General features: G+C 40.7%; 1 protein-coding gene across 1 annotated transcript in view; it reads left to right on the top strand.

Moving 5' to 3' along the window:
• LOC134324076 (dual specificity tyrosine-phosphorylation-regulated kinase 4-like) overlaps positions 1-12,757 on the top strand; it is a 43,252-nt gene extending 30,495 nt beyond the window's left edge. The window contains exons 2-16 of the mRNA XM_063005728.1: positions 3,031-3,105; positions 4,343-4,417; positions 5,602-5,676; positions 5,943-6,098; positions 6,277-6,379; positions 6,470-6,621; positions 6,711-6,844; positions 9,116-9,247; positions 9,336-9,474; positions 9,652-9,733; positions 10,572-10,744; positions 10,830-10,884; positions 10,967-11,096; positions 11,189-11,300; positions 12,265-12,757. Coding sequence (XP_062861798.1) covers positions 3,031-3,105; positions 4,343-4,417; positions 5,602-5,676; positions 5,943-6,098; positions 6,277-6,379; positions 6,470-6,621; positions 6,711-6,844; positions 9,116-9,247; positions 9,336-9,474; positions 9,652-9,733; positions 10,572-10,744; positions 10,830-10,884; positions 10,967-11,096; positions 11,189-11,261 — 1,554 coding nt within the window. The 3' untranslated portion in view covers positions 11,262-11,300; positions 12,265-12,757. The remainder of the gene's footprint in view (positions 1-3,030; positions 3,106-4,342; positions 4,418-5,601; positions 5,677-5,942; positions 6,099-6,276; positions 6,380-6,469; positions 6,622-6,710; positions 6,845-9,115; positions 9,248-9,335; positions 9,475-9,651; positions 9,734-10,571; positions 10,745-10,829; positions 10,885-10,966; positions 11,097-11,188; positions 11,301-12,264) is intronic.
• The last annotated feature ends 1,165 nt before the right edge of the window (positions 12,758-13,922 follow it).

The following is a 13,922-nucleotide window of genomic DNA, read 5'->3' as shown; positions in this document are numbered from 1 at the left end:
CTGTACACTGACTACTCTAAGTTATATCCAAGTTTCATGTCTATAGTGTTGTCCCATGAAAAGATATAATGAAATATTTGCAGAAATGTGAGGGGTGTACTCACTTTTGTGATACACTGTATGTATAACTGTAACGATATCTTTATTTCTATATTTATACTTATATATCTGTATATATAGTTTATAAGAATAGATACACTACTGCTTCTGTTATTATTAATGTACCAGATGCACAATTACACTTACACTTTTTTGCATACCATATAATATTGTATATATGCATGTTGTACATTCGCTACACCTGATTTATTTGGTTTGTATTTGTATTAGTTTCTCCTTTCTTCTTTTGCATGTTAACCTACTGGAGTGCAATGATTTCCCTCGGGATGAATAAAGTATATATCTCTATCATAAGCTTATTACGACTGGTTTAATATAGCTGATGTTATAATATAACTGGCATGTTACCGTTACGTTGTGCTTAGTTAAATGCTCTAATTAATACAGAAACAAGGGGTTAATTGAAAATACGGTCCTGCCTGACTGTATAAAACATAAAATCAATCCCTTATTCCCAAAGTATCTTTCAAAACAGCCTCTGGTTGTAATTTATAAGGGGTTTTAAGTCACTAGTTACTGACCCTGGTTCTGGCCTGTATATTCAGTAATAAAGAGGACATTTATTTAATGAACATGGTTACTGATACAGGTGCTTCTCAGCACCTCAGCATTACTCCACACACACACGCACACACTCACACACACACACACACACACACACACACACACTGCAGCGCCTCGTTTATGTACCAGCGCTGACCGTGCGCTATTGTGACGTCACCAGTACACGTAACAATGTGCAGATGCGCTGATGGAACACTCATATGAACTCATTTTGATTCTATCGCGGAGACACACAGAGTAAAGACGAGCTGAGATCGTCAGATTACATTAATACAGTGAATAGTGATCAGTGTGCTTGAAGAAATGTTTTCCAAACCAGATAAAAATGTAAGTGAACGTTTTTAATCCATTCTAATCTGATGACCTGAGTGATTAAGTGAGTGATCAGACACACCCTCTGATTTATTACAGTTAATAAGTCAAATCAGTGAATTTCGAAATATTGTAGTGTCTGAAACCATTTTATCATGTTTAAATGATATAAAACATTTGGTGCTGTTGTTTATATGTGGACTAGATGAGCATTAGGGGTCACAAAAACACCCACTATGACTTGATTGGTACCTGAGGGCCATGTATGTGGTCACTTATTAATCTTGCTATAATTAGGTGTTCTGTGTCTTAATTGATGCTTGCTTTAAGCTTAATAGTAATTACCATGTCTGTGGGGATTATTGTTGTAGCTGCCTAATTATAAATGATCGGCTTTAGTGCTGTCACCTCACAGCAAGAAGTCTGGGTGTAGTCTGGGTCCTATCTGTGTGGAGTTAGCATGTTCTCCCTGTGTCTGTGTGGGTTTCCCTGCAAAGTACAAAGACGTGCAAGTGAGGTGAATTGGAGATACAAAATTGTCCAAGACTGTGTTTGACATTAAACTTGTGAACTGATGAATCTTGTGTAAGCCGTATGAATGTAACCAAAGTGTAAAACATGATGTTAAAATCCTAATAAATAAATAAATAAAGCCCAGAATACATCTCAGATATGTTTAGAGAATATAAATCCATGGACTCAGGTCAGCTAGTTGAGCCCAGAGTCCAAACTAAACACGGTGAAGCAGCATTTAGCTGTTGGGCTGCATATAACTGGAACAGACTGCCAAGAGATATTAAATGTTCCTCAAATGTAGAAATGTTTAAATCCAGGTTAAAAACTTTTCATTTTTTCTTTGAGCTTGAAATTTTTACTATTACCCTCATTTTACTATATTTATATTTTACTATATTTTCTTTTAGTTTTCATGTTCTTAATTGCTTATCTTAATTTCATATTCCCTAAATTGTAGGGTATATTTTACTACTGGATATTTTCTTTTAGTCTTTCATGTTCTTAATTTTTTATCTCTCTTGTTTGAATTTCATGTTGTCTTAATTGTAACTAAATGTTTGCAAGAAGTCTTTGAGGTTCTAGATCTTAGGAATGTTTTAATGCTTTTAATTAATGTATTTTTCCCTATGAAAAGCACTTTGAATTGCCACTGTGTATGAAAGGTGCTATACAAATAAACTCGTCACCTCACAGCAAAAAGGTCCTGGGTTTAATCCTCAGGTGGGGCAGTCTGGGTCCTATCTGTGTGGAGTTTGCATGCCATGTTCATACTGTCTCTACCATGACTGTGGGGAGTATTGTTTTAGCTGCCTAATTCTACATGCTTGGCTTTCTTTGTAATTTGTGGTGGAATGTGGATTGGTGCCTTGTGGTCACTTGGTTGAACTGGACCTGCTGCAACCCTGACCAGCATGAACAAATTTTAATTGGTCATAACCAGGTGATGTGTTAGGCCTTTACCTTAATATTTAACATCATCTCAGTAGCACTGGGACAATCACAAGGAATCGACTCTCCTCTTCTAGCTGTTCTTTGTCAAGGGCATGGGGCCGGGCTCTCTGGGCATGAACCCACTGCTGGTGGCCTGAAGGAGACATGGAAATGTATACTGTGGTAAAAGACCATCCAGACTGTAATCAGTGAAAGGTGCAAAGGAGAAAATCGATCGCAGTAAATATAAATATAATATTAGTAAACGGCATGTCAAGGACTCATAAATCAACATGAATGAGGTTCTCTTGTCTGATGGGACAAAAATTAAACTTGTTGGGCAGAACACGGTGCATTGCACATCATCTGGTTAAACCATTCCTACAGTGAAACATGGTACTGGAAGCATCATGCATGGACAGGGTCGTCATTATAGGTGATTATGAGTAAACTGATGTGTAAAAACGACAGTTGTATCCAATTCAACCCAAGAAATTGCACAAAAAGACAAATCCAGTGTATGTGAGCTTGTGTATGAATGACACTGACGGTGTGTGAGGACTCAGATCTGTTTCTTTGCCTTTACAGATTGTGAAGTGTGATGCCCTACCACCGCTTAACATCACACAGATTAAGCCTGCGTGTCAGCCCGGCCAGCAGCAGGTAAACACTCCTCTGTGGTATAACCTGCTTATTGATTGATTGATTGATTGATTGATTGAGTACTTTATTTATCCCCGAAGGGAAATTGTGGTGTAGCAGCAGCAATTACAATTATTACAAACATCACACAATGACATTACAATGAGGTAAATGAAAGAATCAAAAAATTAAGACAGAAAAGTAAATACAAGTAAGATATAAAATCTAAAAATATAAAGTATTTATAAAGAAAATTAAAAAAAAGAATATAAAAAAAGAAAGGTGCAGTTACGTACGTTGTGCAATTTAAAACTGTGCAAATAGAGCAGTACCATGTGCAAATTGAAAGTTTAATTGTCTTTCGTGGGTGTTATAGGTTCTGCGTCCTTCTCTTGCACCAGTGAGAGTTATTATAGGTTGCCACAGCTGTGGGCAGAAATGACTTCCTCTAGCGCTCTTTGTTGCAGCGAAGTCGGCGGAACCTTCCACTAAAGGCACTTTATACAAGAATAAGAATAAGGATTTGTCCCAAATTTAAATTTATTCGCGAATTTGATGACATATTTAAGGTTGATTTCCTAGTCCGACCCTTGCTAAGAAACTGGAATGACGCACTATAGCGTTCACGCGTAATGAAGAGGCTAAATAAACTAAATAAAGACTAATAAAGCAAAATCAAATAAAAGTAAATGAAGTCAAAGTAAGAATTTTATGTTTAAATATTACATTGACATATCTTTAGCATTTAAGTCACCATCGCTAAATACAATCATAGCTCACGGCCCACTGTGCTCATAAAGGTGCCTCTGTGTATTTAAATCCAGATCTCTATTTTTACAGAATGGGCGGCACGGTGGCTCGGTGGGTAGCACTGTCGCCTCAAAGCAAGAAGGTCCTGGGTTCGATCCCCAGGTGGGACGGTCCGGGTTCTTTCTGTGCAGAGTTTGCATGTTCTCCCCATGTCTGTGTGGGTTTGCATAAACCAGTGCATTGTAGTGCCGGTCTCAGGCCCGGATAAATAGGGAGGGTCGTGTCAGGTCGTGTAAAAACTGTGCCAAATTAATAATGCGGATCACGATCCGCCGGCGACCCCTAACGGGAGCAGCCGAGAAAATAGATAGAGGTCTGTTTTTACAGATTGTGGGTTCATATATTGTCCAGCACACCTTCTTCAAATAAATCAGGCTTTAAATGGCAAAATAATGTAATACAGTGTTTATGGTACAAATTCGTACTTTTATTTTGTTTGTTTCCTTAGGTGTTTCCTAAGTGTTTCAATCGAAGGCTCAAGAAACAGCATATTAAGCCTATACATCCGCCCCAGTGGCAGCAGGTAAGACTTTTTATCAGTGGTACTACCCCTTCTTCACTAGGGAGTCTTGTGAGAAACATTGACAAAGAAAATTGGTACATAAACGTCTGGCTAAAAGTCACAACACACTTAAAATGTCCAGTTACAAGAAAATATAGAGACCGATGTGCCACTAAGAACAGTCTTTGTCTTAATACATTATGCTTGCTTACATATTGGAGCAAAACTGACTTAACCTTATTTGATAGCTTTCTGTATGTTTTTTGTGTGAATTTTGCATTTAATAAACAAACATTGTAGGAAAACCTATAGTGCATCGTTTTCTGATTTCAAAAAAATCAACGGAATTGATTTTGCCATTTAAAAATATGACTAACGATATCAGAATCAGAATCAGAATCAGAATCTGGCTTTATTGGCCAAGTATGCTCACACATACAAGGAATTTGTTTTTGGTTACACAGATGCTTGCAGTGCACGAAAAATACAATACAGACAATCTTATTCACACAGCTCACTCTCTCTCTAACACACACATTCATACCTGTAAACATAGAAAACATTGTAAACATTTAGCATGTGCAATTTACATTGTAATTTTAAAAAGGTGCAGTTTTGTGCAATATAAAAACTATAGAAAATATAAAAATATATAAATATGAAATGGAAGTAAAGGTGAAAATCCTGTGTATGCCATTACATAAATGAAATAGGTAGTTTTTGATGTGCAAGTGTCCCGAGTATTAACAGTACAGTAGTGTTCAATTGTTCATGAGCGTAATGGAGTTTGGATAAAAGCTTCTCTGTAGCCTGGTCGTTCGGGTCTTCATGTGGCTGAAGCGTCGGCCTGATGGAAGGCACCGAAACAGGTGATGACCAGGGTGAGACGGGTCAGTGATGATTTTCTCTGCACGCTTCCTGGTTCTGGAGGCATGCAGGTCCAGCAGTGTGGGCAGCTTTACACCGATGGTCCTCTCTGCAGACTTGATGATGCGCTGCAGTCTCTTGGTGTCATGTTTTGTGATAGCGCTGCCCCACACTGTGATGGATGTGGTGACGATGGACTCTATATGCCCACCCATTATGTTTCACTGCCCCCCTAAGCAAAGCAGTCCAGAACCGGGGCTGGTCTTGTCCTTAATAAGTGTAAGTTTGTGTCTGATGGTGGTGGTGTTTTAGGCCTCATTTATTTTTTGCCTCTACAGGGAGAGAAGCGTAAACCCCTTCCACCGCTTAACATAGTGCAGATTAAGCCTGAACATCGACCCCTCAAGCAGCAGGTAAACCCGCCACAATGGTTTTGCCAACACACACACACAAATAAATATATACATTAATATAAATTACAATTCTTAATAACTTGCTATCAAATTTAGAGCTGGAATACACAGAGTCAGTTTAAAATGCCCCCAGCTTGCTCCGAAAATTTATTGATAGGGGATCAATCAGTAGTCTATTTATACAACTATATACAGTAGATTTCACAATTATAACAGGAAACTGGAATGTATTTCAATAACACTTCACCTTCCTCTTTATTATATAGAAGGGCAACAAACTTCCAGACATTCTGCCACCACTGAATTCCAAACCAAGGGCAACCCACAAGATCGAGGCAAAGCACCAGGGCTTTGGAGTTTTTCCCAACATCAACAAGAAGGAGCAGCCAAAAATCATTCCCGTCCAGCAGAAGCGTTGTCCTGTACGTATCATCTTCTTCTATCTATAACCTTCATACCCATAAGGTTCCCCATACCAGTCTGATTAAATTCTACTTCTTGACATGGCACTGTGGCATGCTGTTGGCTGTCGTAAGATCTTCACTTGTCCTAGATAGACAAAAAACTAAACTAAAGTTGACCATTTGATTGTGGAAACAGGGTCAGAGGCCGGTGGCTCCAGATTTCAATAAAAAGAAGGAGATACGTCAGGAACTTGCCAACGTCAAGTCGGAGGCCAATCAGTTCCCTCTCACTCCCAAAGGTGCAAAACTTTAGGTTTAACAGTCACCTCTATCATATATTTCACCACCAAATATCCAGTTAACCACTAACCATTGTGTGTGTTTCTCAGATGTGCTGAATTCCTATGGAAAAAACATGACCAAAAACGAGCGTGACGAGATCCTTTATTACTCTGAGATCTGGTATTTAGGCCACATAACCAAGAAGGCTGTCAGGTTCCTCACCGACTCACAGAACCCGCAATCTGACAACAAGGCCAACGTAACATAACGGCTCATTCAAATTCATCTAGTTCAGTAGGTAGGGATTATCAGACGTTTGTTTACTGGTTTTGGTTGGTGTGTTTGCAGCTGAGGTACGATCATATTGCGTACCGTTACGAGGTGCTGGAAATGCTTGGAAGTGGAAGCTATGGGCAGGTCTACAAGTGTCTGGATCATAAGACCAGTGAGAAGGTGGCTATTAAAGTGATCAGTTCCAACAGGTAACAGTATTAGACTCTATTATTATTTATGTTCTATTCCTCAGGTAATGTTTTGATCACAGATAGAAGACTTTCGGGGTTTTTTTTTATTGAAATGAGCATAAATATGGATACCAAGAATTTCATTAAATGTTTTCTGCAAACTTAAGCAGGCATTTGTGTTTATCTGTTGGATTTATCATGTGGGTCTAGAACAGGGGTCCTCAATCTTTTTAACCAAAGGGCCAGATTACTGTTCTTCAGTGTTTCGGGGGGGCCGGACCGCAGGTGAAATAGTAAACACACCCAAAAAAGCTATTTACTATGTATACTGGATGTATTGTCTGGGCTTTGTATAATTGTAGTTCATAATAATAATGCAGAAATTGTATTTATTTTAATAATTTCCATTATCCTACCTCATACAGTGTTTCCTTAAAAAATCAGTGTGAACTGTGAGCCTGCTTTTGCCTGATGAGAGTAAGCGTCAGGTTCCATATTTGTTACTGCCAGTCATAATAGCTAATAAATGTTGATCAGTGAGTCTGGATCTGGTTGGAGATTTAAGGTGTTTCAACTTCGAAAAAGTCTGCACACAGATGTAGATGCTCCCGAAAACGGTAGTTACTTTGAGTGCATGTTTTATTGAGATCGGGGAGCAATGGAAAAAGAAGCATAAAAATTAAACAATGTGTTTGAGTTTTGATTTTGGATGCATAAATGTGTTGATCTCCGGGAGCAGGTCGTTAAAACATTTCAAAACTTGCCCCGACTCAGCCAGCGGATCTCAGTAAAGCACATCTTCAGCTCAGACAAGAATTCCTGAAACTGCCTGTAGTTAAGAGCATTAGCTTTAATGAAATTAACACAGGACACGAGGATTTTCATAACGAAATCCCACTTAACTGCTTTGCAACACAGTTCAGTGGCTGCGGTCACTCATCTCTCTATTGATGCGCCAATCACTCCCCTCATGCTTGGAGCGCTACCTGTTGGATCGCTGCCGTATAATCTACTGAGATTTTGTTTCCTCTGTTATTTTTTCCCGTTATAATAAATTCGAAGATGAACAGTGGCCAGACAACATGTATTGCTGCTGTGGTTAAAGGGGCCGGTCAAATTAAGGCATCGGGCCGTAGTTTGATGACCCCTGGTCTAGAAGATCTAGAAATAGCTGCTGGGCTATAAAGTGCTGTAGTGTTTGGACACCAACTGATAAACATTTAAAGGAACCTAGAATTTTACAGTAACTGAGATTTTTCTGTATCCATGTAAAAATATAAACCAGATTTATCTATAAGGCCGCTAGGACACCAGAGCTGGGATTTCAAATACATCTATATATATCGAATCTCAGCTCTGCCATCCGGCTGGGCTGGGAGGCTATATATATGAAAAATGTTTGGCTGTTGTTCATAAAATAGGATAAAGCCAGACAGGGATTCCTAATAACTGAGCAAATTACGACCTCTGCCGGCTGATTGATGGCGTCTGCACAGAGCACAGAGTCGAGGAATAATGCTGATCAGGGTGTGGCTCTTTGTGCACAAAGCTGATCGGCGTATGAACTCGCCTTGTGCAGGTGAAAAGATGCAGTCGGTACTGCACATGTGTCGGAGGGGGTCTCGCTGTCCTCAATCGGGGCGGGGGTCAGCACCAATAGAAAGGAAGCATAACGCAAGAGACATGCATTAATGCATTAAAAAATAGATAAATAATTATACGAGGGTTCTTTTTTAACTCTATTTATTAAGAATTTCGAAAATAAATGACTTTTCTACATCGTCACATTCCGATGCATTTTTCCAGCGCTGTACCGACTTTTTAATGCCGTCAGCAAACAATGTTTTGGGTTGAGCTCGTAGCCACTGATGCGCCGCCGCTTTCACATCATCATCACATGAAAATCTTCTTCCCCTTAAAGCTTCTCTGAGCGTCCAAAAAGGTGGAAATCAGATGGAGCTAAATCCGGACTATAGGCGTCTTTCAGACGGCCCTCACCGCTTATAACCAACATATAAAAGTGCAGAAACTTTTTGAAGATCCCTCATAATAGGAAGTACATTAATAGAAGCTGGGAGATAAGGCAAACAACAGGCTTTGGTCAAATTATCAAACCTAAATTTGTGATCTTTAGATTAGATTCTTCTTACATTTAGATTAAACCAAAAAGATAAAACCACTGTGTACGCATCATCTGTGAAAGTTCTGTACATTACTTTATGTTTATACAGTATCTGATTGTGCACGACTGTGTTAAATTGCTTTATAATATTTATAATATATGTTCAGTGCTATGATAGGAGAAGCGAAAATGCTGGATTTCCTGCGGATGAAGGATAAAAACAGCTCCTGCAACATCATACACATGAAGGAATACTTTTACTTCCGCACCCAGCTCTGCATTGTGTTCGATCTCGTGGGGTGAGTGGGTTCGAATGTGGAATGTGTGTATAAATCCAGGAATGGAGACCTTCTATCTGGAAACTTGTGTCACTGTCTTTACACGTAGGCAAAATCTGTACAACCTCCTAAAGAAGAACAAGTTTAAGGGTCTCAGCCTGGGTCAGGTACGCAACATCGCCCAGGAACTGCTCAAGTGCCTGAGACTGCTGGAAAAAGAGAAGATCATCCATGGTGATCTCAAACCTGTGAGTACATCCGTCATCTCAGAGTCGTGTTGGTTTAATCAGTTAATCCTGAGACATGATAAGATAAAGTTACTAAACTGTACCTTATAAGTTAGGTATTATCGAAACTAGCTCATGCTCAATGTGGGAGTTCTAGCGTGATCTCAGATGCTCACTTATCACCTTTTACGTGTGTAGGAGAACATCGTACTGTCACCAGATAAACCAAGTGGGATCAAAGTCATTGATTTTGGGTTCAGCTGCTTTGAGCATCAGCAAGGTGAGAAAGCAATAACAATTGTTCTCTTATACACACAGCCATAACATTAAAACCTTGTTTCTACACTCTGTCCATTTTATCAGCTCCACTTACCATATAGAAGCACTTTGTAGTTCTACAATTACTGACTGTACTTCATCTGTTTCTCTACATGCTTTTTTACCCCCCTATTCATGCTGTTCTTCAATGGTCAGGACCCCCACAGGACCACCACAGAGCAGGTATTATTTAGGTGCTGGATGATTCTCAGCACTGCAGTGACACTGACATGGTGGTGGTGTGTTAGTGTGTGTTGTGCTGGTATGAGTGGATCAGACACAGCAGTGCTGCTGGAGTTTTTAAATACCGTGTCCACTCACTGTCCACTCTATTAGACACTCCTACCTAGTTGGTCCACCTTGTAGATGTAAAGTCAGAGACGATCGCTCATCTATTGCTGCTGTTTGAGTCGGTCATCTTCTAGACCTTTGGCTGGATATTTTTAGTTGGTGGACTATTCTCAGTCCAGCAGTGACAGTGAGGTGTTTAAAAACTCCAGCAACGCTGCTGTGTCTGATCCACTCATACCAGCACAACACACACTAACACACCACCACCATGTCAGTGTCAGTGCATTGCTGAGAATGATCCACCACCTAAATAATACCTGCTCTGTGGGGGTCCTGACCATTGAAGAACAGCATGAAAGGGGGCTAACAAAGCATGTAGAGAAACAGATGGACTACAGTCAGTAATTGTAGAACTACAAAGTGGAGCTGATAAAATGGACAGTGAGTGTAGAAACAAGGAGGTGGTTTTAATGTTATGGCTGATCGGTGTATGTTCTTGTTCTCTGCAGAGTACCCATGCATCGGGACTCAATATTACTGCGCCCCAGAGGTGATGGTGCGCAAGCGGTACACCACCGCCATCGACATGTGGAGTCTGGCCTGCATCCTGTGTGAGCTGTACACCGGCGAGCCTCTGTTTTACGGAGAGGATGAGACGTACCAAATGTCCTGCATGATGGAGGTTTAAATAAATCAGTATTTTTAACATGTAGTAATATTTTAGCACATATCCAGTAATAACAGCGTGTATTTTTGTAACACATTAGGTGCTTGGAAAGCCTCCGTCTGACTTCGTCTCGTCGAGGAGGGAACTGTTCTTCGGTAAGCAGAGAAATAAAATGCTGAGAATTTGGAATCCATCATGGAAAATATTCTCAAACAAATTTCTCGTGTGTTGGCGCAGACTGTAAGGGCCGACCCATCAAGACAGAAGACCACGATGGCAGGCAGAGAGTCCCCGGCTCCCAAGATCTGGCCAGCGTGTTAAACACTGATAACGAGCTGTTCCTGGACTTCATCAAACGTTGTCTGACGTACGTGAGCACCAAACAGTTTAGACGGTTTGTAGGCTGTAGAGCAGGTTATCTTCTGTATGCTCACATTTTGTACTTATTGCTTGTTATAGTTGGGACCCAAAGATGCGCCTCATGGCGAAGGAGGCCCTGCAGCATAAGTGGATTCAGCAGGGACGTCATTAACGTCAACAACAGGACCGGTGCACACACACCTGTCATCAGGTGATTCTGTTCATTTTATTATAATTGGAATGAAGATATACTGCATACATACACCGATCAGCCATAACATTGTTTCTACACACACTGTCCATTTTATCAGCTCCACTTTCCATATAGAAGCACTTTGTAGTTCTACAATTACTGACTGTAGTCCATCTGTTTCTCTGCATGCTTTCTAAGCCCCCTTTCACCCTGTTCTTCAATAGTCAGGACCCCCACAGGACCCCCACAGAGCAGGTATTATTTAGGTGGTGGATGATTCTCAGCACTGCAGTGACACTGACATGGTGGTGGTGTGTTAGTGTGGGTTGTGCTGGTATGAGTGGATCAGACACAGCAGCGCTGCTGGAGTTTTTAAACACCTCACTGTCACTGCTGGACTGAGAATAGTCCACCAACCAAATATATCCAGCCCACAGCGCCCCGTGGGCAGCGTCCTGTGACCACTGATGAAGGTCTAGAAGATGACCGACTCAAACAGCAGCAATAGATGAGCGATCGTCTCTGACTTTACATCTACGAGGTGGACCAACTAGGTAGGAGTGTCTAATAGATTGGACAGTGAGTGGACACGGTATTTAAAAACTCCAGCAGCACTGCTGTGTCTGATCCACTCATACCAGCACAACACACACTAACACACCACCACCATGTCAGTGTCACTGCAGTGCTGAGAATCATCCACCACCTAAATAATACCTGCTCTGTGGGGGTTCTGTGGGGGTCCTGACTATTGAAGAACAGGGTGAAAGGGAGCTAACAAAGCATGTAGAGAAACAGATGGACTACAGTCAGTGATTGTAGAACTACAAAGTGCTTCTATATGGTAAGTGGAGCTGATAAAATGGACAGTGAGTGTAGAAACAAGGAGGTGGTTTTAATGTTATGGCTGATCGGTGTACATGTTCTATGTTGTTACTTCATTGCTTGTACATTTATATTAGTGTAAACATTTGTGTTATAGTGCTGAGAGATGCAGAAAGGACCGAATTCAGGACATCTCAGCCATGGAACAGGAGTAGAACCACAAGGGTCACCTCTCAAAAAAAAGAGAGAGAAGAAAAGAAATCCCTTTATGTACAATATTAGCAGTGGATATGACTCGACGGGTCCTATCTAATGATTTTATTGTTTTTATATCTATTTCTCGATCTAGGTGGGACCCCAAGATGCATCCCATCACCGGCTATGCAGAAGATTAAAGGAGTGCACAAGGGGTGACAGGCCAAATTTAGTTCCCTTACAGCCTGGTGGAGCTGCTCTAAAGAAATTAAACCATCGACATTCATTGTTGATCATCGTTGGAACAGATGCCCTGGAGAGCACCATTCCTGATCGATGATATGAAGACATCAACAAAGTCCTCCAATGTCACAAAACATGACCACTTTCTTCCATCAGATGTTATTATTGTAAAATAGGTTTTCAATAATAAATAAAAATCTAAAAACATTACAGTTAGATTTGTTTGTTTTGAGGTTCAGCTACCACCTTAATTCCCATCACATCCCCAAGTTTACTGACAGTAACCCTTGGATCGCTCTGCACAATTCGTCTCCATCATTGTACCAAAGTGCCCTCTGCTGGTAAATCTGTTTATTTCCTTAATAACATAATGCCCACTAGAATTTAATAAGGAATGTAATACATAACATTACAATCTACAAGTGAACTGATCAGTTTTTTGAAGTAGAGTCCTACACAGAGCCTCCCAGTTGTAAACCATACATACAATAAATAAACCGTCTAAATTGTTCATGTCTTTGGAATATGATGTTCAACAAGCTCATGTTCACATCATTGTGTCAAATCCATGTTTAAAAAAGGAAAATGTTTTATAACTGTGCACCTGATTGGCCAGCATATTAAACTAAACACGCTGGCAAGTGCACTACATATATGTATGTGTGTCTGCCCTGCTATGGACTGGCGCTCGTCCAGGGTGTTATTGTGTGCCTTGCGCCCACTGAAAAGCTGGGATAGGCTTCAGCACACCCCCCTCCCCACGATCCTAAATGGATAAGAGAGTGAGTGAGTGAGTGAGAGCTCTATCTACTGCAATTCCACTGAAGTTTAACGAGTCTGGCGCAACACAATCCAGTGATTCCTGCAGCAATAACCCTGACAATAAAATAAACAACACCATAAAGCCCACCAGCTATGCTACAAGAATGGAGAAACCAGTATTGTTTTCTGAGCCCCAATTCGACATCCAGCAGTTTAGCATGTCTTTGGACTGTGGGAGGAAACCGGAGCTCCCGGAGGAAACACGGAGAGAGCATGCAAACTCCACACAGAAAGGACCCGGACCGATCCCCAGTGAGGTGACTGTGCTACTGACCCACCGTGCCCCCCCAGAGTGATTTTATTAACAGATTGCTAAGTGGAGAACTTTGGGCCCATTAAATTAACATCACATTGGGACCCACCATCCCAGGACATACAACACTGTGCACAAAGTGGAATTCACTAGTTCATGCTAGTCTGATACTGTCTATAAGCAAAGTGCATCTTTTACAGTCCAAGAGTGTCATTTCTTTTCGATTTTAAAAATAAAACGTGCATCTTCCTACATTCCTCACTTTTAGTTCCTTGTTAGGAAGTACCAGGACTCCCAGAGTC

The sequence above is a fragment of the Trichomycterus rosablanca genome, chromosome 12, assembly GCF_030014385.1.
Source record: "Trichomycterus rosablanca isolate fTriRos1 chromosome 12, fTriRos1.hap1, whole genome shotgun sequence".
NCBI lineage: Eukaryota > Metazoa > Chordata > Actinopteri > Siluriformes > Trichomycteridae > Trichomycterus > Trichomycterus rosablanca.
Note: the sequence above shows the minus strand (reverse complement) of the source record. Positions and strands in the feature narration are given on the sequence as shown.